This window comes from Asterias rubens, chromosome 1 (assembly GCF_902459465.1).
Source record: "Asterias rubens chromosome 1, eAstRub1.3, whole genome shotgun sequence".
NCBI classification, from domain to species: Eukaryota; Metazoa; Echinodermata; class Asteroidea; order Forcipulatida; family Asteriidae; genus Asterias; species Asterias rubens.
The window spans coordinates 17,106,434-17,131,742 of NC_047062.1; the positions used below are offsets into that span (position 1 = coordinate 17,106,434).

General features: G+C 40.4%; 2 protein-coding genes across 3 annotated transcripts; both read right to left on the reverse strand.

Moving 5' to 3' along the window:
• Positions 1 to 262: 262 nt before the first annotated feature.
• On the reverse strand, positions 263 to 13,100 carry LOC117293894 (leucine-rich repeat-containing protein 58-like). 2 transcript variants are annotated; one of them, XM_033776381.1, is made up of 12 exons: positions 12,951 to 13,100; positions 10,387 to 10,583; positions 9,419 to 9,576; positions 8,645 to 8,787; positions 7,834 to 7,965; positions 6,744 to 6,909; positions 5,663 to 5,844; positions 4,955 to 5,009; positions 4,573 to 4,733; positions 3,392 to 3,513; positions 1,977 to 2,138; positions 263 to 804 (listed from the first exon to the last, which is right to left on the reverse strand). In XM_033776381.1, the coding sequence occupies exons 2-12, from the start codon at positions 10,469 to 10,471 to the stop codon at positions 635 to 637; spliced, it is 1,536 nt and encodes a 511-aa protein (XP_033632272.1). In that variant the 5' UTR covers positions 10,472 to 10,583; positions 12,951 to 13,100; the 3' UTR covers positions 263 to 634. The 2 variants fall into 2 exon arrangements, with proteins under 2 accessions (XP_033632272.1, XP_033632265.1); XM_033776374.1 differs by having other exon boundaries at positions 10,387 to 10,588.
• Positions 13,101 to 16,823: 3,723 nt separating this feature from the next.
• LOC117296115 lies at positions 16,824 to 25,189 on the reverse strand. Its single transcript, XM_033778990.1, has 4 exons — positions 24,681 to 25,189; positions 19,444 to 19,963; positions 18,796 to 18,860; positions 16,824 to 18,271 (listed from the first exon to the last, which is right to left on the reverse strand). Exons 2-4 carry the CDS (start codon positions 19,955 to 19,957, stop codon positions 17,138 to 17,140), a joined length of 1,713 nt encoding a protein of 570 aa, XP_033634881.1. The 5' UTR covers positions 19,958 to 19,963; positions 24,681 to 25,189; the 3' UTR covers positions 16,824 to 17,137.
• Between the last annotated feature and the right edge of the window lie 120 nt (positions 25,190 to 25,309).

The following is a 25,309-nucleotide window of genomic DNA, read 5'->3' on the forward strand; positions in this document are numbered from 1 at the left end:
GGGCGACCAGTGCGACTTGTGTTGTAGTTGAGACTATTGATTGCTTTAAAGTCATGTCGCAACTACAATTTTTCAACTACTCATCAGTTAATCGTGCCGCCACGACTATAGACGATGTGTCCTGTTTACATTCAAACCGCCCTCTATTGACAAAACACTGGATACGTCATGTTTCGCCGGGCAAAAAGACGCGTAGTCATGGTAAGATTGCATACACTTTCTAGCTGGCTGCCAAAACACAAAGGTTTTGCCCAGTGGTATGCGTGCGAATCATGTTATGGTTTTCGAGTGACGTCAGAGGTCACATCGTCTATACCGGTACTACAAAAATAGTCTGACTACTACAAACCCGTTAGGTGAACCGATTGTGTCACTCCGACTATTCACGACAACATAATTTACTTACGAAACACAATCAGACATCAGTGACAAAATCCTTCAATCCTTTCAGCGTGAATTATAGTATAAGTTGAGACTGTATTTCAGGTGCTACTAGTTGAGTAGTAAATTTCACTAGTCGCCCAGGCCTAACAAACACCTACATGTATATCATTAAGACATATGCATGACCATCAGGCCAGATCAACTGGCTGACCATGACCATCAGGCCAGATCAACTGGCTGACCATGACCATCAGGCCAGATCAACTGGCTGACAGTGCATGTTGTTGAACGGGCTACAGATTTGCTGATACAGAGGCACTCGATGGAAAATACCAATATTGGCAAAGACCAGTTCTGACTGGTAGAACCTGAAGAAGGGACCCTCACAGCTAGAACACTGCCTGCGACTTCTCAACAAATCTGAGAAGAGAAAAAAAAGAATAAAGATTAATTTACTAGAGTGAGGTTTTAATTAACGATCTTCAGATTAATGTGCAAGTGCGCTCTGCCAACTGAGCTTCCTAGCCCTATGAGTTGTTAACATATAAGAAAAACAAAATTTGAAACAAATAATCTTCACATTAGTCTGGGAGACTTTGGAACGCTAGCTGGCAATAGACTTACTCTGTGAATTTGTACATTTACGCATGTGCACATTAATGAGAACAATGGATTTACCTAGTGAGTCTGCTGCCACCTAGCGTCCCAAAAGTCCAATTGACTCTACACATATTTTCCTTTGAGTTTTAGACTCCTCGGTGTATAAAGTCACAAAATGTGCAAAAATCAGGGCCCAATTTCATAGAGCTGCTAAGCACAAAAATTTGCTTAGCATGGAATTTCTTCCTTGATAACAACAGGATTACCATCCAAATTTCCATTTGTTGCATACTGCTTGTTACTGGTACTCAGCTGTTGTTTGCTTATCCTGAAAATCACGTGGAAATTTGGTTGGTAATCATGTTTTTATCAAGGAAGAAATTTCATGCTAAGCAAATTTTTATGCTAAGCAGCTCTATAAAATTGGGCCCAGGTCGGCGTATTGGTGTCTTTCCTTCACCTTCCACCTCTGGTACCCCGGTTCGAATCGTACCGGGGGCACTATGTGGATTGGGTTTTTCAGTTCGCCCGAAATCAATCTCTTGGGGTTTTCCTCCCACAAATTAAACTGAATGTTCTTCATTGTCTTCTCACCTTGTCAAGACGCTGAACAGGCTTTTTTTAAATATTTTTTTTATGCAAGTCGCCTGACACACCTGAAGGCCACTCCAAGGTGGGGCTACAATCAATTTTCCAGGGGCCGTTGCTACCTACTCCTGGGGCTAAAACAGGGTTACCCCCTTTACAGTCCATATACGGATGTATGCTTGGGTATCATCCATCAGAAGCCTGTCTGGTAGAGCACAAAGCACTACCTCCCCAACCCTACGAAGCAATCATGGTTAAGTGTCTTGCTTAAGGAAACTAGTGTCACGATCTATCGAGACTCGAACCCACACTCTACTGATCAAACGACAGAGCTTGAATCCCGGTGCTCTAAACCCTAGACCATGACACAAATAAACATAGATATAGATGAGTAAAAGTCCTACCTGCTAGTTCAGATGGCAAATCTCCATCTTGCCACTCTATATTGCAGCTGGCAATGGTCCTAGCGGTCAGCTCCAACAACGGAGGAATGTCTGAGTCTGGATTAACCGTGAACTTCCTTTTTATGGATCTGTCCCACTCATCTAGAAGTCGGTTTTGATTGGCTGTGGGTATACAAACATGGTTAGATCTATAATAATGACCATTATAATGGCACTTCACAAAACTGGTAAAAAACTATGCAGGCAGGCCAAAGGGTACCTCCAATGGAAAATCTTATGAAGTCTGCGAGAAACATTTGAAGGAGGCATCAAGGCCAAGACAGAGGCCATGGTCTCTGTGTAATTACATGCCAATATCTTTATACACATATAGTATTATACCAAATTAAATAAGCCTTTAAATTTCAAATGCTTTATCTATTTTTCTGGTAAAACAAGGAGAAAACTTAAAAAGTAGGCCTAAATGAAAACTTTTGAATGAATCATTAAAACATTACACCATACAAAATGAAGAAGAAAAGTATTTTCCCCCAAATATTTAACGAATGCATGGGGTAAGATAAGGGTGCCACAAATTTCCATTTCAATTATACATGTACACTTAGTATCATTTTAACAGGGAACATACAGGCAACTCAACTGAGATGAAGACAGTGAAGTATAAATCGACAAGAAAAACATTGTAAGAATAAACTATAAGTAACAGTCAACTTGGGGATACAATCATTCATTAAATCTCTATTGTGGGAGGGTTGGCTCCGAAAAGAGCCGGTTTGGTCTCAACGTTTCCAACAGTATACTCCGCTTTTCTTCAGGAGAAAACAATGTACAGAAATAAAACACAACAACTGGTACTTGGTACTTTGGTATCATCTATTAAATCTATGTTGGGGGAGGGTTGGCTCCCAAAACAGCCGGTTGGTCTCAATGTTTCGAACAGTTAATACTCTGCTTTTCTTCAGGAGAGAACAATGTACAGAAATAAAAACACAACAACTGGTACTTTGGTACCACGTATTAAATCTAATTTAGGGGAGGGTTGGCTCTGTAAAGAGCCAGTTTGGTCTTGACATTTCGAACGGTGTACTCTGCTCGTCTTCAGGAGAAAACAATGTACAGAAATAAAAACACAACAACTGGTACTTTGTTGAGGTAGGGTTGGCTCTGTAGAGAGCCAGTTTGTTCTTGACGTTTCGAACAGTATACTCTGCTCGTCTTCAGGAGACATCAATGTATAGATATAAAAACACAACAAATGGGCCTAATTTCATAAAGCTGTTAAGCAGAAAATACTGCCACAACAAACTTAATGTTATTTGGGCTGTTTCTGCTAAGCAATACTGTCTTGTGCTTAGAGAGTTTTTGTGCTGACAGGCTTTATGAAATTGGGCCCTGGTTGGTCGCTGAATACTTACCACTGAATGTGTAGAGTTGTAGATACGACAGGGAGGCAGGGAAGTATTTGATACGATTATTTCTAACATGCAGCTCTTTGAGTTGATGAAGACGCCCCATTTGATCAGGCAATGTACATAGCCTATAAAAAAGATAGATGGTTAGAAGTTTGGGTTTTTTTCTCTTGAAATTGCGGGTCAAGGGATCTTAAGAAATAACTGAAATTCACATTAAATTTACATTAGTAATAAAGGAAATTAAAAATATTGGGAAAAATACTGAACGTTCTCTTCCAGATCGTCCATGTCTGCGCTTTTCCGTTTTTATCGGTCAGCATTATTAGGATAGCCAACCTCCATGCCTGGAGGGGAGATGGCAAAAGTTTGCCTTTCTGTTTCAACTACAACAAAAGTTGCATGCTGGACGACCGGGAAAGCCATTAAAAAGCTCATGAGCTGGGAGAACTTTGAATCTAAAACATCTGCTTCATTCGAGGCATTCTTACTTTGCTCTTCAGTATTACTCAAGTTTTGTGTGGACGGGTCAAACAACTTCAAAACAAAGAAGGTTAAACATTAAACGTTGATTGGCCACTAAGAAGAGAAGGAAGTGATTCAACAGTGGTCAATATCCAGCTTTTATTTTGGCCGAATATCATAAAGCTGCTTGATGAGCAAAAAACTAAGCACAACAAACAAGGGTTCCCTCTTATTCAAGACCTGAAACCTCCCAGATGTTACAATTCAGGAGGTATGTCTGCACCACAGAGTTATAAATAAGAACTAGAGAGCGCACTGGCGTGCAGGCGGCCATTTTCTAAGTTGACAAAACAGGCATGGCTTAGCGTGTGTTTTTGCGGCCATTTTGTAAGTTGACCAAACAGCATCATGTAGCATTCAATAAATACAAACTCAAACGTGTGTTTCATTATTCAACGCGCGTACAGAATGGTGCGCGCTGACTCCTTGCGATCCCGTCGCGTTTGTGCAAGAAGCATCACCAGTGCGCCCTCTAGTTCTTATATATAACTCTATGGTCTGCACATACAGAAGAAAATCAGTTGTGTAAATTAACAGGAAAAAGTGGTAATGTGCCCCCCCCCAAAAAAAAAAAAAATAAAAAAAAAAAATAAAGAAAACGAGGACGCAAAACAGAGAGAATTCATGTATATTTTAGATGAAGTACAAAGATTGGTACTTACTTGTTATTGGACAGCCATACTTTAATAAGTGAAGTGCATCTTGATAACGAATCTGGTAGCTCGACCAGCTCACACGATGACAGATCTAGCTCTGTCAGCATGATCAGTTTCCCCAATTTGGCTGGCATCTTTGTGATTCTGTTTTCACCTAAGTAAAGCGCCTGTGATAACAATATTGAAAAAAAAACCCAGTAAGCACAAAAAGAGGCTAACAAAATCATGCTTACAAGAATAAGGTTACCAAAATACCATTCCACACGTAGCATTTGTGACTGGTAACCTGCTTGTTATTGTTAAGCAGAAACTTTCTAAGCGCTGTATGAATATAAACCCGAGAATTTGTACAAATTTAGTAAAATACTTCAGTAACATTTTTGCTCACCGTTAAATTCACCAAGTTGCATATTGAGTCTGGTAGTTCAGTTAACTGATTGGAACTGCAAACAAGAACAAAAAACCAAGAGAGCAATCTCTGTAAAATGTTAGTAACTCCCAAGACAGCTCAGAGCAACGTTCCGGATCAGTGGAAAATTAATTTGTCTTAAGACAAACGAGAAGAAAACCTTTTTTATTGACCCCTCTATCGCAATGTGAGAGCCCGAGTTTATGCCAACCAGTTGGAAAACTATGGAAAACAAAAGCAGATGCTATTTTGAAGCATACTGTTCAAAAGAGTGGGGTGGTGTAAGTGTGGCTGTAAATTGAAAGGGTGTCACGTAATGTTTAAGATGAAACAAATTGACTATGAGAGGTCAGGCAATTTTGATACTCCTTCCGGGACACTATACATCAATCTGGGTGCGCACCAGGCGCGCAAGTGTTGAGCACCGCGCGCCCATTTGCTGCGGTGTCTTCAGTGCCTAGATTATGAACAAAGACACCGCAGTTGTTAATGTTTTTCAATAGAGGGCGCTACCAATTTTGTTTCGTCGGATTGGTCTATAGGTGGCAGCAGATTTACTAGGTCAATGCATTGTTTTTTGGAAATATTTGCACGCTCAAAACTGCTTAAACAACGGAACTTATGTCACTGCCGCACAGTGCCACCAAGAATTTCAGAGTCTCCCATCCGCCAAAAAAAACAACTTACTGTAGGCAAAGTTCTTCTAGTCTAGTGAGATTTCCTAGCTCCGTCGGTAGGGACCGCAGCAGATTATTAGTGGCGTTAAACATGGACAGGGAGCTGAGATTGCCGATGCTTGCTGGTAGCCTGCATAGGTGGTTGTTCTTACAGTCTAGTTCCTGTAACTTGTGGAACTGGCCAATTGTGTCCTGATTGAATGCAGATACCAGAAGGACAGGGGGAAGAAAACATGATAGCAATTAACACTCTCAAGAAATGGTACAAGACAGTGTTTTGGTGAGTGGCTTTTATAATATAGGATTGGTATAGAGCTGACAACAAGTGTTCATGGGTTGTTGATTAACCATGAACATGAAATAACAAACCTGTGAAAACTTGGGCTTCCGTTGGGCGAGTCAGGAGAAAGTAAGCCAAAGGAGTGCACAATTTTCAGCATGTAAACATAATGTCCTTAATTTTGATGCACTTTTGACTGACATAATTCGGTAACTCGTGCATCGAAATCAGCTATTGCATTTTGGCAGTTTTCAGTTACTTTTTTTTTTATTACTTCATTCCAGAGGGAATTATTTCAGAAGGAAAAATTGTTCTAGTATGAAACTTCATATTCAGTAAGCTTTCAGTCTAAAATTAACCAATGTCTTTTATCCTGCCCAATCCTGTATACCTTTGAATCTGAAATGATTTCATACCTGAAAATCTCATGAAATGCTTATGAGTACCCCCCCTTTTTATCATAATTTTAGGTTTAACGGTGACAAATTTACTAGAGCGGGAATTGAACCAACAAAATCCTGTTTAATGTGCCGGCACTCTGCCAACTGAGCCATCTAGCCAAATGTTGGCGGTCACCCTATTTTGTCAACTTCTTTGTTTGGGGTTGCCAGTCAGAAGCCATGCTACATTGTACTTAACTACATTGAGCAATTTCATAGCCAGACATGATGACCTTTATTTTAACCTCTTTATGTGAATAGAAGTAGGTCAACCCTTGCGGCAGTTTTGTTTTTGTTTTTTGGGGGGGGTATAGGCCGCCTGTGGCCGCTATGGTTTCTAATAGTTTTAATCGTATCCCTCCTATCCTCACCGGTAGCTCTTCCAGGCAGTTGTACTGAAGAAATAGCTCCTCAAGCCCACGGAGGAGACCAATCTCCTCAGGAAGCTCCGTCAGTCTGTTGTTGATGAGATTCAGGCAGACTAGCTGGGTGCCGACGTAGCCGATGCGGGGCGGGCACTTCTTCAGATTCATGTAACTACAAGGTGAAGTCAAAAATATTTGAGTGTCACTAGTTCTCAAAGAAACTAGAACACCTTTTCAAATAATATGATTGTTATAATAGATGTTTAATGATTGTTATAGTTTGGTTTTACCCTTACACCAATGTACTTTTTTGCACTATTTTCTCAGTATCCCCCCCCCCTCCCCTCTGATTCCCAGGAAAAAAATCCAAAGAAATATTACTTAGGTGGGATTCGAACCCACGACCTTTTTACCACTAGACCACCTAGACCACTAAGGCAATTGCTGATACTTGACAGGTATGCAATGTTGGGTGTGTTTTGCGGCGAGTTGTAGCTGAGCGATCTAGTTCACTGGACCCAAGCTCTGGTGTGGTCAGCTGCAGAGTGTGGGTTCGATTCCCGGTCATGACACTTGTGCCCTTGAGCAAAATTGGTTTGCAAAAAGTGGGAAGGTAGTGCATGCTGCTCGACCAACCAGGCTCCTATAGTGGATGAAACCCATGCCTACATCTTTACGGACTGTGAAGGGGGTAACTTTGTTTTAGCCTTAGGAGTTCGTGGCAACCTGTCCCTGGTGAAAGCTGGTTTGGGTGGACAGCCATAATCAGTTTACCCTCACCTCAAAGTGGCCGACCAGCCTATTATTTATTACAATTTATTATTATTTATTATTCATGATTTATCAAAAACTGAACTTGTAAACCATGGCTAAATTGTGTCAATATATACAATAAAATATTTAAAAGCAATAAGCATTAGGCAATGAACAATAGACGGACCGCAACACGCGTCATCGGCCGTCATCCTTGATAAAATGTGTAGTGTACGCGTGAAGAGCCATCACTGGCTGAGAGTCGTGCGTAGTGCGTACTTAGTTGGGCAATATCTCACACAAAAAATATTCAAAAATACAAAATTGGTAACTACACTCTTACCTCAGGTCAAGCTCCAGTGGTTTATCATCCAATGCACCCTCAACGATCCCTACAGCAGCACAGACTCCCGTCCCATGAGCAGCACAGATGGAAGCTTTGTTAGCCCTACAGCACTCCCCACATCGACTGTATCTTAAGTTAAAACACAAAATGAAGCTATATATTTACTCGTAATAAAAAGCAAAAGGGGCTGTAGGGGTTAGGATATGGCAATTGCGGTAATCGATGATACTGCGAGGTGGCCATCTTTCCATTTTGCAAGTGGGCAGTTTTCCCGGAATAAGAATGCATTTAAATTGATTAAAGGCAATCATTTGTAGAAGTCATAGAGGTATATAATTAGAACAAGAGGGAGCACTTGCTATATCTTGCATGAAACTCTGCTGACCCACAAAAGGGCAAATTTGTAGGCTGTGATAATATTTTTGTAACTTTGACTGTCAAGAATCCATTTTATTATGTAATATAACTGGCCATATCTGAAGACTAACGTTAACTTTTTCTAACCTCAGTAACATCTGTATTAAAATAAGTTTGTGACTGGCTTTTCGGTTTACGTGATGTATTCTGTCATTTTTGATGTAGTTTTTACAAATCTAATTCGTTCATATGGTTGCTAATCAAAACTATCCTTACCTTACTTTTACAGTCTATAGCAGATAGAGAAGAATCAAGATTTGGCTAATATATAACAATAATAATAAGACTTGTAATGCGCACGTATCCACCCTGCTGGGTGTTCAAGGCGTGTTCATATACTTTTGATAATAAACGAAAACGAGAATGCCATCTCAACCTTCATCCCATTTACCTGCAAGCTTTCTTGGATGGTACCCGACCACAGGTAACACATAATGCATGTGGTTGGTACCTGGGGACCTCTCTACACGTGACGAGCACTACTTTAGATGATGAGTTGTTGTCGTTGACCGAGGCCCTGTTTTTCTTATGCACCTGAGAACAAACAATAGTACATGTTGAGCATATTGTGGTGGCACCAAATCAACTGTTCTGGTTTATGCGTATTGTTTTGTGTTTTATGGCAATGACAGATGTTGTCGGGCGCACGCGAATGCAGCGCATACGCAAAAATGCGCAGACATTGTATCCATTTACGCCAGCTGGTAGGCAAAACATACAGCCGAACACCAACCAAACTTTTTCTATGGTGATGTTAACTTTCAAATTTCATAGTCTGGTTCTTGCAAAACAAAATCATTTAACAGCCTAAAATAATGCCATTGTGAACAGAAAAAAACACAATTCTGATCATTTGTACTGGTTTTTTTTTGTAGTTAAAGGGATTTATTAAAGGCGAAAACAGTGTTAGGAGCAAGCCTTCACTGCCTGTAAATGGCCTTGGTTGGTGGCTGGTTTCTGTAAATGAACCTTGTCTTCAGCTCGTTCAGACATCTGTTTGTGGGTTCGAATCCAACCCTAGTGATATACATGTTGTGGTATGCTGGATGTTTTTTAACAAGACTCAGGAAAGTACACAAGTGTACAGTGCTTAATACACATGGGCTTAAAAAAACAAAATCCAAAAATAAAAGTTTGTTTTTCACTCTCTGTCAGTAATGTTTACCCTTTTAGAGTTTCCTCTGTGGCGAGTGCTAGGCACCGAGGGGCTATGGACGGCGCAGCCGATTAGAGACTTCCTCCTCTTTCTCTTTGTTAGTGATGGAGGCGGTTTGTGGAACAGCAGGTTGAAGATAAGACACAGCACCGTGAAGCATAACAACCCTGTTTTCATAACAGGACAAAGATAATTAACATTGACTTCTACGTTGAGGCCTAAGCTACTAGACATCAGGGCCCAATTTCATAGAGCTGCTAAGCACAAAAATTTGCTTAGCATGATGAAATGTTTGCCTCGATCAAAACAGGATTACCAACAAAATTTTCATGTGATTTTCAGGATAAGCAACTGACAGCTGAATACCAGTGACAAGCAATATGCAAGAAATGAAAATTTGGTTGGTAATCCTGTTTTTATCAAGGAAGAAATTTCATCCTAAGCAAACTTTTGTGCTTAGCAGCTCTATGAAATTGGGCCCAGGTCTTCTAATTCATGGAGCACATAGAGCAGAGCTGCCAACGTTTGCATCTTGCAACAAGGGAGATTTTGTACAACAGTCAGAGAGATATTTAGAATTACATTAGACAAAATATAAAAGGGGAGAGTGTCAATTATCAGGAAGATTTCCTATTTGTAGATCAGAGCATGAAAAGATTGCTTAATTTTAAGGGAGCTTTCTGCAGAATCGGTAGAGTTGGCAGTCAACAGTCTCCAAAATTGAAAATGTTTCTTTGTTATCATTATTCTGTTTGCAGTAACACCATCTACTTGCGGTATTATGTTCTTTTGATAACTTGATATGCTATATATTCGGGAGACTCTTTTTCATTGTTCTATGTTTAGTGTTGCGCATAGAGGCTCCTGCATTATAGGCGCCATATACCGGGTAAATGTATCAAACTTTTATCATCATTACAACTGCAGAGTAGATTTGCAGTTTTTTGAATTTCAAACATTGAAAGCCTTAGCCTTACCTATTATGAATATAGCTATGCTGGACATTTGCACATCCCCGTGCCTGAAGAGGTCATCCAAGAAACCTCCGATGCTTGAACCCATGGCAATGTTGGGGTGGTGGTCATCCCCAGTGACCTCTCAAGAGGTCCACAGCTGAGAGCTCTCCGCAGTCTTAAACAGGATCCTCTAAATTTAACTCAAACTGGTGTCCATCCTAGTCTGCGAAGAAATGAGAATGTTGAAACAAGTATAGGACAATAGGACGAGAGGAAATGTTTGATTAAGGTATTATGTTTGGTAATCACTCTTAAAATTAATTATTCAAAATCAAAACTTTTGGTTAGAAGGCTATAGAGCAGCTTTCGACAGTATAAAGCATATTTGTGAAACATTCACTTCGAAGTAATGTGGTGATGTCAACAAATATCTTTTTTTTTGCCCTCAAACTCTGGATCACTAAAGAGCCAATTAATCATCGGTGATGGTATTTTGCAATCGATGATCAACTTTAGGGATCGGTGGTAGTTTTTTTGCAATTCGTGATCTACTTTAGTGATCGGTGGTGGTATTTTGCAATCGGTGATAAACTTAAGCGATCTGTGGTGGTATTTTGCAATCAGTGATCAACTTTAGGGATTGGTGATGGCATTTTGCAATCGGTGATCAACTTTAGGGATCTGTGATGGTCTTTCGCAAACGGTGATCACCGATTGCAAAATGCCATCACTGATCGTGATACATCACCGATTGCTTTAAAGAGTTTATAACCGATGACAAATTTGATCAACGGTTGCAGAATACCATCACCAATGATTAAGCGCCTCTTTGTACCCTATCAATCAGGGATTATTCTTCCTAAATAAAGGATATTTGCTCACAGTTTTTTAATGAAATGAAATGAAATTTTCACATGTTATTGTTAGATTTATTGTTCACATCTACAAAGATATACGCACCCACAACTGAGGTCAAAGTTTCTAATAATCCTATTATGTAAAGCCAGAAAGCTTGTTATTTTCACTGGACCTGAGGGGAATTCCCTTTTAAATTGTGCAACTTCTTGGCGGGAGGGGAGGGGGGATTCCCAAATGTTATTGACATGACTTCATAAAGTTTTGCTGAAAAAAAAGTATGTTAAATATGACTGAACCAAGCCAAGTATTTACCACACGAATACCAGAATTTTATTTTTAAATTTTTAAACAAGTAAACTGTCAGTGCTGTGGTTAGCCCTGGTAGGACGTCCAACCTCATGCATGCCCTGGGCTATGCTGTGGTATGTGTTTACATCACAGAGCTATACATATTGACTAGAGCAATAACACCCCGTTATACACGCACTAAGGTTTTGAAGCTGTGTGGGCGCATCCATGTTTATGTACAAACCAATACAAAAGCTTGAGATTTTATACAGCAATTGTACGGCTATTTGCATGATAGTGCATTTGTTCTTTTTTATGTGTCATCGAACCAAACAATGCAGCAAATGTGAACGCACAAACTGCGAGCATCATGTGCGTCAAACACAGAGCGGTGACTCATGTTGATTCCATTGTTAGGAAGGCCCAGCAACAGTTGTTCTTTCTTAGAAGATTGAGGACTTTTCGTGTCAGCCAAGATTTGCTGGTAAAGTTTTATCGGGCAGTTGTTGAGAGTATTTTGACACTCTCGATCACTGTCTGGTATGGCAACACCACGGCAGATAACCGAAAACGCCTCAATCGTGTAGTCGGCACTGCTAGTTTTATTATTGGTCGTGAGCTTCCTGCTTTGGATAAACTTTATGTTGCACGGGTTCTGAAGAAATCTAGATCTATTATTTCGGATGAATTTCACCCTGCGAATAGTTTGTTTGAATTAATGAGATCAGGTAAGCGATATAGAGCGATCAGAGCCGACTCCAACCATACTCGCAATAGTTTTAATCCCAGTGCAATAAGGTTACTTAATGATTAATTCTTTTTAATTTGTTTTGGGGGGGGGGTTTGCAATTTTGTAACTGTAATTGTCTCTCTGCATAATGTACGCATACTGTTTATTTGTTCGTTATTGTATGCCTATGTGGTTTAACTTTAAGGGTTTTCTGTATTTTTTGTAATTTTTGTAATTTTAAATATTTTTAGACTCGCAAGCCAAAGTGAATTTCACTGTATATGTATTTATATGTGTGACAATAAACAATTGAAGTGAATTACATTGACATATAGCTCCATGATATAAGTAAGCGCTCTAGTCAATATATAGCTCTATGGTTTACATCAATACTTGTACTACACTCCCAGCTGTATATATGAAGGTTCCACAATAATGTGCAAGTGTAAAGTGTGACTGTTGATGTACTGATCATCAGTCCACTCGAAACAGTGACGGATTCCACAGTGACTAAATTGAGCAGACAGGAAATGTCCGCGGCTAGTTCAGATTTTAAAAAACACTCACAAAAGTAAAACTGCAAACAAAGCAGATCAACATTTATTTTAACAAAAATACCATGGAGCATGGACCATGAAAAAAATGATGAACATCAACCCTTTTTATATTATTTGTATCAATCATTATTAAAATAAAACGTAATACATACCCGAAAGCACCAAGTAGCTAGGTAGCACATTCACCCTAGTCACGTTACAATCAAGTGGTGGATACCAAGTTTAAAAGGAAAAGCGTAAAATGCGAAAGAAATTATTATTTTGTATTGTGACTGATGCTTGCTTGCGGCTAGCTAGGCTCGCGCTGTTGTTATGAACTTCAGACGGAAAAATTCCTAAATTAACACCGTGTGTAGCGCCACCATGTGACGGATATTAGAGAGTAAACACACACACAAGCAAGGGTCAATGATATTGGGCGTGGCTCTGCTTGGAAATAACCTGAGCATTATCTTGAATCGTTTAATAAGCTTATTAATTCTTTGATACAATCTGATTCTGCTCTTAAAGAAATCTTATGGTGGTGTTGGTTTATGCTGTGACATTTGGGGTGGGGTGGGTGGTGGTGGGGGGGGGGGGGGGGGGCGCAAACCTAACCCAAAAACAATGAGACGACGAAGAGCCACATGTTACCTAATTTCTGTTTTCATGTTTCATGGACGATAGATCTGTGTAATAGTTTTTTATCATGTCGAATTCGACAACTTGTCCCCGCTATCTTGTGCTTGATACGCCTGCAGCCGGTGTCACATGCAACTATGTCATCTATGCAATACTATCCGGAGGACGTTATTGCATATATGCAGTCATGTCCCCGTACGGTTTTGCATATGCAATTGTGTCCGCCCAGACACATTTGAATATGCAGTTGTGTCCGCCCCGTGCAAAACCGTCCTTGCAGTAAATTAAACACCCTTGGTCGACGGAACACATTCGCCATTTATTTTTTACAAGCTAAGTGCATGTCATGAATGACATGGGAAATGTTCGGCCGTTGGGTATTCGCTGCAATCATAAAATACGTGAATATTCAGAGCACGCTCGCTTACGCAGTCATGTACATGTCCACCCATCGGTTTTTGCATAGCCCCGGACACGAATGCATATGCAAAAGTGTCCGGAGCGGACAGTATTGCATGGCGGACACAATTGCATCTGACACCGGCAACTGTCAATACACACCTGGTCATCCACCAGGGAGGCCCGCTCGTGAGCTTGGCCTAATTTCATAAAGCTGAGGCCTACATGCAATAAGCGCAGAAAACAAATAATAGTATTGCTATTGCAGCCCAAATGACATAAAGTTGCATTGTCGTGGCTTGTGTCCGACTACGCTTAGCGAAGGAATTTGTCATTGAACAGCTTTATGAAACTGCTGAACAGCTTTATGAAATTAGGCCCTGTTGATGTGGCTGACACCTGGGGCTCTAAATTGCACGGTTGTCCTTATACGTCGTGAACTAACACGGCACAACCATTTTGTGAAGTCAATTATTTGAACTCCACAAAATGGCCGACCGTGTAAGTTCGCAAATGAAGTATAATAAAAGGAAAACCACGCAATTTCGAGGCAAATTTTTGTGTATTATACTCTACTTTTAAAACATCTTTTTTTAACCATAATTGCATTTCACAACAAAGGGTTTCAAACACTCTCCATAGACCAACTCGCCTGATTCAAGGCAGCGTGCCCCCTTTCAAATCAGCAAGGACAGTACCATTGACGGTTTTTTCAGGCAGTGGCCCTTGCGGTGAGAGACCTGCGTCCCACTGCACCACCTATCAGCAGCTTCGAGATGACGAGATGTTTTGGCTCGCACTTTGTAAACTACTGCACCTTTACGGCTGCACAACACAAGCTCCTTCATATCACACATTAGACAAGCAGCCAGTTTTTCTCTCCGGATATTCATTATCAAGCCAATACTGTAGCCTAATGTACGCTTGCTGTGAACACAATGTACACACATGGGACAGATCGATCGGATCCGGCTCATGTCTAGAAATTTCAGTCATAACATTAAAAAAAACATGTTATCTTGTTCACGTTTTCGTTCCCTTAATTCAACTTTCTATAACTTAACAAGCAAGGGTCAGGTTGTTGCCATTCAAATACGTTGACAAGTGTTAAAATCGAAACACACCGAGCCCCCCCCCCCCCCATATTATAGCACTTAAAAAACATAAATAACATTTCTATTTTTTTCAATGCCGCCACATTTGATTCTTGCAACGAGAAGAAACGGGAACAAATAAAGCAACTTTGCGTTACTCCCCATAATGTGCAACGAACGAACATGGTATAAGAAATAATTATTATCATCCAGTTAAAATTGTACACTTCGGTAATAATTGACACAAAACAAACTCTATTTTAAGTGTCTTAAGGTTTCATTATTTTATTATTGTTTCTGAAGGTATAAATCACGAACAGTAAATTCTATGAAAAATGTAACTTAATAAAATAAATGTTAAACAATATTATATTATCATGAATAATATACGTTCCTGAAAAGGTTGAACTAATCCCAAACTCGAGGACTGCTGAGTTCATACACATTCATTAATAGCGAAGATAAATTGACAACAAAATGATAACGTAGGATCATGTTGGAATGGGATGTAAAATCTAAAGTCTATTTTTGGGTGGGTGGGTACGGGACTCGGGTCCACACTGATATACAACGAATGTTGAATGGCGACTCGATCGGACGTGTACTCGTGACCGAAATATGGCAGTCAATAGTGTGCTTTAAAACACATCACATCTTACGATAGGCCCCTATCCCTTGAGAAAAGATAAGTTCACACAGTTTTATCAAACAAACTGTGAAGTGTCCTAACCCAACAATAATGTTTTATTTTGATACAACAGCTTCTCAGTCTCATCAGCGGCATGTTCGAGCCGTCAGTAAAGCGACACTTTTTCGACAGAGGGCGCTGCGTTCAGCAAATAAATGTCGATATTTGATTGAGCAAAAAGTCTTGCTCCTATTTGAACATGCATCCTCACTTCATATTTTGATTTCAGACCAGTTGACGTCGATATTTTCTCAACTTAACACAACAAATTACGCAGGTTGGAGCCCAGTTTTACATTCACGCGAGTCCCGACCGGGTCGCAATTTTTTTTTCCTGTGGTGCAAAATTACCAGCCTCAAATATTTTGCCGATTTTTTTTTTTATAAGGATTCCATTATTTGAATCGATTTAGAAAATACAAATCCCCATTGAAAAGCACGACAGTGGCAATTTTGATGTACACAACAAAAATTGCATCCGGGACGCGATGCTTAATGGGCGGGCAACTTGGAGGCAGTCAACTTGGTAGCCCACGAATTTGTTTTCCAACAATCACCAACTATTCCCAAGAAAAAAAATTATATCTACATATTTAAATGTGAATGGATTATCTTCCTTCATAGGAAGGCGGGACAGGAATAGGATAAGCTTGGGCTTTTAGCTCAAAATATGGAATTAATAACGAAGAGTGTGTTTGATTTCGTCTTTATACCAAAGTTTTGAGTAGTAGGGCCTACATAGTAGATCCCTTGATCTCACATTAAAAAGAAAATAATATTTACAAAAATCAGTACAATCAATGCGTTCATAAAACATAACATGAGCAGCATCTCCGGTAACGATGACAACTTACGAAAACAAAAAAATTGCAAAATGTGTTACCACCCACGGAAAGAACACTATCCTTAAAAGTGTTAAAAGGCACTGGACCTTTTTCGGTAATTGTCAAAGACCAGTCTTCTCACTTGGTGCATCTCAACATGCATAAAATAACAAACAAGTGAGAATTTGAATCCAATTTGTCGTCGAAGTTGCGAGATGGCAGAAAACACCCCTGTTGCACAGGTTGTGTGCTTTTTCAGATGACTGATTTCGAGACCTCGGCTGAGGTTTTGAATTCATTTCAAATATTATTTTAGTGAGAAAATACTTATTTCTCAAAAACTGCGTCAATTCAGAGGGAGCCGTTTCTCACAATGTTTATGCTATCAACAGCTCTCCATTGCTCGTTACCAAGTAAGTTTTCATGTTAACAATTATTTTAAGTAATTACCAATAGTGTCCAGTGCCTTTAATACCCATATCTGGCATTATTTTACATAAAAAGAAGTCATTTATTAAATAAGTTTACTTCTTTAATTCGAAATACATGTCTGTACTTGTGAACGGGTCAAAAAGAAGCTGCAGTATTACCATACGATCGGAAGCCTTTCACTTAAATACCTGATTAAGTCAAAATGAAAACTTATAATATACTGTACAAAAAATAACACAATCAGAAGATTAGAAAACGAATGCAAAGTGGGATCTCAAACAGCTACGTAGAACTGCCACTGTTCAAAGGTGCCGATGAAGACTGCGTGTGACTATCAGGACTAACAGTCTCCCCCGAACTGTTCCTTTTAACTGTAAACCTGCGGACATGTTGACTGTTCGGCAGATTATTGCCGTGTGGTGGCGCATCATGGTTCATAATACCCTTCAAGTTCTTCAATATCCCATGAGCGGTGACGATATCGAAAGACGCCGACGGTTGCGTTGAGGAGAGGTGACTGATGGCATTGTACAGCACCCCTGTCTCTTGCCGCAGTGCAGAGAGTTGTTGGTTCATGACGCAGTTCTGCTGCATCAGTGACGCAGTCTGCATAGTGAGTTCCAGTAGCCCGCAGTTACGCAGCAAGACGAATGTACGGTTGAAGCGACGCCGCTTGCGCTCCGACTCGCTGTTGCTCGCAGAATCGCCATTACTCGGGCCACTCTGCTCCAGGTGACCCTGATGGAAATGATTATTGTGATGAGGTGTAGAACCCGCCAGGTCTGGAGTCACTTTGTTTATACTCTGTGTCCTAATGCTGTGGTAGTGTGTACTAACTTTTCCCGGCAAGTTCTTCGTCCGTTCTTTGCCGCCTTTCCGGGACGACTCCACACAAGCGCCGGACGAGGACGACATACTAAAGTTACTCTGGTACTGCGTGGACTGCCCGCTCGTGTTAGCGGTGGAAATACCAGTATCATCACCCTGAGACGCATCCTCTGCAATGCCGTCAAATTTCGTTTTGCTCTTATCAAAATGTCCGTGACCCTGATTGCCACTGCTTGTGGATGTTCCCGAGTAGTTCGTGGGTATATCGGCCGTTCTTCCGTGTGTGTGAAGATGCAGTTTGCTTCGTGTCCCTTGCGAGGCTTTAGCTGGCTTATTCCTAGACTGGGAACTTGACGATCCTGAGTCTGATTGGTAGCCCACCTTATTAGTCCCCTGGTTGTTTGACGATCGCGATTTGTCGGTGACCTTCCTGGAGCGGATATGTTCCCGCTTGGGAGCGTCGTGGAGCACCCGGTCAAAGTTAGCCATGGACCAGGGAGTTGTTTTCTCTTTGTCGCTGCTGCCGCTCGTGTCAAAGCCACTGGACGAATTCTCATTTGTCTCGTTGGAGAAGGTGTCTTTCAGGGTCTGAAAGTTGAAAAAACAAAAAACACAGAATGAATCAATCAGTTATTTTCACACGTTGGTAAAATTGGGGGAACAAAAACCAAGGAGGTCTCAATTTTAAAGTTTTTCAATTTAGACTTTTGATTAACTCCATTATCGCAAATACAACATTTTTCAACCCACTACTGCTTCCCATCAATTAAAGAACCCCATGTCAGCACTCGTTTATCTTCTTTATATGCAATCTATTTTTGAGTCAGATATACCTAGACCTATTGCCCCTTTTCGGCATACCCAGAATCAAATTTCCCTCTTGATACCAGAAGGGGTCTGGTTAACACAGGGGCTACGTACGGAAATCTTATTCCTATAGATTGACGCCAATAGACCTTTTCGAAAATACCAAACGCTAAATGTTGAATGAGGTGCATGCTGGTCTGGCTAACGATCAAAGTAAATCGCTAGCTAGACCATTGTGCATCCCATTACACGTCTATACCGAGAATTTGCGATAAGGTCTTTGGTAGTTATAATAATATACTTACAGTTGATGCAGAGCGATCTGACAGACTGGATGACGATAACGAGTCGGACGAGTAGGGACTGCTACCTGTGGACAAAGAAAATTGTATCACTAGAGAAAACAGGCTTTGATATACCACGATTATTCTTTACCTAGTTAAAAAACCCAAAGCAAATGTGTCATAAAACGCTGGCGGTTTTTTGTTGGTCTAAAATATAGGACCAGCACAGTGCAGTGGCCACATTATGATAGCGGCAGTGCCATAGTGTGTCCCCAGTGTGCTATGCTTGAGGAAACTGATTCAAAGGAGGGCGCCATCAGACAAATAATAGTATGTACAAAATTCGGCGTATGTGAGAGACACGGAATCTCGGGAAGGGGGGGGGGGGGTTGCTATCCCTCCTGCCACAACAGCATCTTCATAGGAATACGGTGAATGACCAAAACAACTGATTTAATCGTTATCAACACTTGTACAAAATTCGTTTGTGTAACGGCCAGTGGAGGGAAACAAATCATTTGTGAGTTACCAAAATGTAAATAACTGACCCAGAAATGACTATAGGAACAGCACAGATCCTAAATGTGTGCATTTTGCTATTTTATGTTTACGTTCTGAAGACCATTTTGGCACCTATTTAAGAGCATATTTAAGAGCATAAAAACTCACTTCGTGAAGCAGGTTCGCCAATCCTCGGTCTGTGTCTGTGTTTTCCCGGAGACAATGTTTTGAGGTCCGTGCGACACCCCTCCCGTGACCCATCCACGCCTCCATTGGCGGCGTTCATGGCCGCCGTATTCGGTACGGATTCCACGGGGCCGGACTGATGTTTCGTCGGGTCAACATAGTTCGCCGCCGGTTCCCGGACGTTCGAGCCACTAAACCCAAGTGGTGTACAGTCTTTCTGGTTCAGGTTACTGGGTTTGGTAAAGCTCGTTGAACATTCCCCACGTAGTGCTGCGGAAGATGACCAGTGGTTGTCGGTTACATCCACATCTTCAAAAGTCTGGACATCATGCCCATCCTCCAGCAAGGTACTTATGGTTTTAGTTTGTCTATTCAGCTCAGCAGTTGCGCACCAGTTATCAACCCATGAGGAACATGCTGAAGTGTTCAGGAATTCCTCCTCAATGCTGTTCGTAGCGCTTTCGGCGAGTTTATTTTGAGAGTAGAAGCCGGCCATTATAACCTGTCAAGCAGAGTAGAATATTGTTGTTATTATTATGCATATAAATTAATACACAAGGAAAACGAAATCATCCAGTTTTCTGGAAAGGGACTTTTTGTTAAGAGTCTTAGTCGTGCTCCAAAACATTCAAGTCATCGTGTAGGCCTTTTTAAGTAATTTCTACTTTCAATCTGAAAAACAACGTAGTCTCCTGACGATGACTAGAGCAAAGCTAGTCGAAACGTTGAGACCAATTTCAGAACTGACTCCGCGGCAGTACAGTTAATTACGATCCTATAGGCTAAAGTAGTAGTCCAGTCTAATTTCTATACCATCCGCCCTGGTAATAGTTAAAAGCAGGACAGTTCTTTTCAGAACTGACAAGTCTCCAGAACCTCCGATTATCTACTCACGGCAGTAGAATAAAGCAAGACAGTTCCCTAAGAACAACTCTACCTGGCAAGTAGATACACAAATGGTGTTACCGCAAACCAAATATACATTGATACCTCACCATGCAATGCCTCAAATCCTATAAACGTAGGCCTAGTTATGAAAAAATAAAATAACTTGGGACTGGAAGAGGATAATTCAAAAGAGGGCAGGCACTATCATAAGTAGTTTGCACACAGTTCACCAAATGGGGGGGGGGGGGGGGGGGGGGGTGGGACACGACAGAATCTCCAGAGGACAGAATCTCTTGCCACACCGGACGAACGATGCCTAACCTCAAATGTCAGTATTGGCATACGGATGTGGGTAATCCCGAGAGAGACAACAAAGCAAAACGTACAATGACCAACAGAATTCACGTGTAGGGGATTTATTGTCATTTCAGAATCCATACGTGCCGTATTACTGGCTTTCATGACCGCAGATGGTAGATGTTTGAATGCTGGACGGTTATTTCAAGGAGGAATTATAAAATAAAATAAAAACAGTTGTATTTTTTTTGTAAATGTACAAAAATTAAAATTATTTTTTACATTTATGTGAAATTTTTGTTATTTATTCTCCGTGCTGCGAGGACAGTTTTTTAATGAACTATTTTATCTGTTTATCTACCATAAATAATTTTGCCTAAATGCATCCCTAAATGCAAATGGACCGTAGTGTTACTTGTATTTCGAGTCAGCTTTTAAAATTCCTCTGTGGAGTGTGGACTAAGAATCCGGAAGTTTTAAGAGAACTGAAGAGATTTTACCCTTAATTCGTTTTGAAGGGGCTCAAGCACAACAATATGGGGGTTCCGTTCGGTGTCAAGTGCAATTGTGTCCGCCATGCAATACTGTCCGCTCCGGACACTTTTGCATATGCAAGCGTTTAATTAACTGCAAGGACGGTTTTGCACGGGGCGGACACAACTTCATATATATTCAAAAGTGTCCGGGTGGACACAATTGCATTATGCAGCAGCGTCCGGGCGGATACGATTGCATACGCAAATCCGTCCGGCAGACATTATTGCATCTGCAATAATGTCCTCCGGATAGTATTGCATAGAGGACATAATTGCATGCGACACCGGCGTGAAAAACCGAATTCCACAATCCCATAACAAGTAATACACGAACAAACGAGGTGTTCCGGTTCTATACTTAACCATTTGATATTGTGGTTAAGTATAGAACCGGAACACCTCGTTTGTTCGTGTATTACTTTTCATACTTCATAATATAGGGTAAACTAATTCATTTAGATATCATTCACACGGCTCGAGTTTGTTTTAGATGACTGCCATGGGAACATCAATTATATCCTTTCAATTAATTAACAGGCCCTTATTGCATTAAAGGCACTGGACACTATTGGTAATTCTCAAAATAACTGGACACAATTGGTAATTCTCAAAATAGTTGTGAGCATAAAATCTTATTTTTTATCGAACAAAGGGGAGCTGTTGATAGTATATAAACATTGTAAGAAACGGCTCCCTCTGAAGACACGATAGTTTTCGATTAAGAAGTAATTTCCACTAGAATATTTGAATTTCATGCTCCTTCGCTGCGCTCATACGCATGAAATACAGTTTCACTTTATTGTAGGACACACAATAAACACACCTTGAAAACACTATTTAGTTGAAGAATTTATTAAATCATATGAATATTTGAAATTGATTTCGAGATTCAGAGTTAAATTTTGAGATCCCGAAATCAAGCATCTGGAAGAAATAAGGGTGTTTTTTCTTCTTTTATTATCCCGCAACTTCGACGACCAATTGAGTTCAAATTTTCACAGGTTATTTATTTGGTGCATATGCTGAGACACACCAAGTGAGAAGCAATTACCAAAGTGTCTTACTGAGATTTCAATGGATTGGTTCAGGAAAAAAAAACATACACCCCGAAGTCTCTTGATAAAATCATACTGTATAACTACTCCCGACTCCGAGCCTGTCGAACATTTTTATGATTGGTTAAAAACCTCCATGTGATACCATTATCAATGATATGGGTAAACAAAAACTATGGTCTCCCACCCTTTCAAAATCTTCCTCCCGCAATAATTTGTTTTTCACACAGAAAATTAAGACACGTAGGTCTATTACGTCCTCACGCAGTAATTTGTTTTTCACACAGAAAATTAAGACACGTAGGTCTACACTGGTTTTGTTCCACTCAGCAAAATTTTTCGTTTTGGCGGGATTTGAACCAACGACCTCCGGATTAACGGCCGGTGCTCTTTCAACGAAGTTGTCTAGCCATTGTTGATGGTCTCCCATAGCAACGTTTTTAATAACTAGATCGTGTGCAAGGGCAAATTATGTTTGGTTTCTTCTATAAACGACACAGGGCTTCTTGAAGGCACTAACCACTATTGGTAATTAGTCAAAAGTAATTGTTAGCATGAAAACTTACTTTTACGAGCAAGGGAGAGATCAGAGATGTTGATTTAATAAGTGACTTTGTGAGAAACGGCTCCGACGAAGCTTTTCTCACTAAAATAGTAAAAGACTTCAGGCACCTAAAGCAAAACAATTTGTGCAACAAGGGTGGTTTCTTTCATTATTCTCTTGCAACTTCGATGACCAATCAAGTCCAAATTTTCACAGATTTGTTTAATGCATAAAATTTATGTTGGGATACACGAAGTGAGAGTACATTAGGAGGTCTTCACAACTACCTTTAGTGCCTCAAGAAAATACCTCAGAGACATGCGGTTGTTCAGAGCTCGATAATAAAGTCACTTAATCCACTATTACACGTTGTTCGTCCCGTGCGGCTTCGGTGAAAACTCCACGAACAAAGTAGATGCAGAATTTGTGTTTAGGTTTGACATTCTTTAGGGGTCCTACTATCTTGCCGTCAACTCGCCGTCAACTCGCCGTCAACTCACTTGCGCCGTCAACTCGCCGTCAACTCCTCCAATATACATTTAAAATCCACAAAAGAAGCATAGAACTGTAAAGTATCAGCTCAAAAAGAATTCGCGAAAGTTTTAGGTCATATTTCGGAATAAAAATTGAGTTTTTTTCTCGTGAAAAAATTATCTCGAAACAGCAAAACCGTCGGCCGCCATCTTGCTTTTTCACATTGATTAGTCTTGGTCCAAGATGTCAATGATTGGTACTTTTTTTCTATCAACAAAAACTCGTTTTTGTGAATGAATTTTTACCGAAAACCATGAGAAATATGTAGTTTAGCCCAGACTTAACACTTCCGTGTCCCATTTATAAATTGTTATGTAAATTTAATGAGTTGACGGCACGAAAATGAGTTGACGGCGAGTTGACGCAAGTCGGCGAGTTGACGGCAAGTAGTAGGACCGTTCTTTAGGCCTATATATACATCAAATCAGCATTTCCGAATTTGTATGTAAATCGCGGATAATGTTCAAGTAGTGGCTCCAACCCATGGAGGTATCTGGCGGGTAGTTGCGATAACGTAACCCTCCTGGAGGGTTACGTTATCGCAACTATCTGGCGGGATATTATAAACCCAAACTACTGGACAGGTCTTAAATTAGTTCATAGATTGAATACACGAGATAATAATAATGATCCCAATCTTCGTTATTTATTCACTTATTTCATATACACCGCATTTATAACTTTGGTTAGACACATTAAATTCCCGTATAAGGTAATTCTTTTCAAACTGTCGGACGTGGGTGTGTTTGGGGAGGGGGTCGTCTTTATAACTACATCTAATAATGCATAGATCTAGAATAGCAAGTTCGGCGATCATAGCAAACACAAGACGTCGAGGTTATTACATCGGCGTGACAAAGTACATCGACGGCTGTTGGGAATTTTATGCCAATATTTATTCATTGTCCAATCGACAAGTGAAAATTTCATCAAATTTTGTATTCCTGTTTCCGTGCAAACAATGTTCATTAAAAAAAAGTAAGAGGTTTTCAGTTTGCTCGACTTTTAGTTGAATTCGTGTTGTAGTTTAACTTCAGATTTATTAAGACAGAAAGTTTTCTGTTAGAGGATTGAAACTGGAAATGTTAGAATCTGCCAAGGGTGTCGTAGTGTTAACGGTGCGGTGGTCAAGGTACGATACGATACTGGTCAAGTGTCCGATGCCGATACTGCGTACATTTGGGAAAGGTCCCGCAAAGTGTCCATGGTACGAAATGTCTAAAGACATCATTAAAGTGTCCAAAGAAGATTAGTATGAAGTGTCCATAGAAGATACGAAGTGTCCATAGTATAGGGTAAGAAGTGGTCAAGATAAGACGAAAGACATTTTAAAGTGTTCTTTTGGTTGTATTTTAAGTAACTCACCTCATTGTTATCTGCAGCATATCCAGAAAGAGTATATCCTTGGTACAAGAATGTCAAACAGGCTGAATAAAATGCAGCAATACTAAAATGAGAGTAAATCCCGTAGTTTGTATATCCTCAATGGGCTAGTTGTTATGGTTTGGTCTATGATACGGTTTGGTCGAATCGAAAACAGACTAACAAAACATTGATCGATGATGAAGAATGCGCTTCTGAGACACGACATTTAATACATGTTCATGTGATGGATGCAGCATGGTCAAGTGATACACAAAAATCGCTGCAAATATCTCTTCCATCCCAGTGTCTAAGAGTCATCTTTCAGATGAGGTTATAGGTAGTGTGAAAGGATAACCGGCAAGCCATGCTGGATAAACGTGCGAACAACAAATACTAGAGACTCTACCCCAAGCATGTACATACACGTGCCTGATAATGATCTCCCGTGCACTACAAAACACGTTCAAACTGGATGGCACAGTGTAGCTGCCGTGCAGACTGAGCGATTCGACCGGCTGCACGTGTACCTCAACGTGTTGATCAAACAAGAAAACACACACAACACGGAGCGAACATCGGCAGGTTGCACGTGGCACGTGTATCACAACGTGCCACAACATGCGGACCAA

Bases quoted from the DNA above. Each gene is read 5' to 3' on its own strand.
- LOC117293894 (XM_033776381.1), bottom strand. From the start codon at position 10,471: ATGGGTTCAAGCATCGGAGGTTTCTTGGATGACCTCTTCAGGCACGGG. The intron at 6,910-7,833 runs GTAAGAGTGTAG...TTCACCTTGTAG, and splicing joins CCACTGGAGCTTGACCTGAG to TTACATGAATCTGAAGAAGT. The intron at 5,010-5,662 runs GTAAGTTGTTTT...TCTTGTTTGCAG, and splicing joins CTAGAAGAACTTTGCCTACA to TTCCAATCAGTTAACTGAAC.
- LOC117296115 (XM_033778990.1), bottom strand. From the start codon at position 19,957: ATGGCCGGCTTCTACTCTCAAAATAAACTCGCCGAAAGCGCTACGAAC. The intron at 18,861-19,443 runs GTGAGTTTTTAT...CTTTGTCCACAG, and splicing joins TGGCGAACCTGCTTCACGAA to GTAGCAGTCCCTACTCGTCC. The intron at 18,272-18,795 runs GTAAGTATATTA...TTCAACTTTCAG, and splicing joins CAGATCGCTCTGCATCAACT to ACCCTGAAAGACACCTTCTC.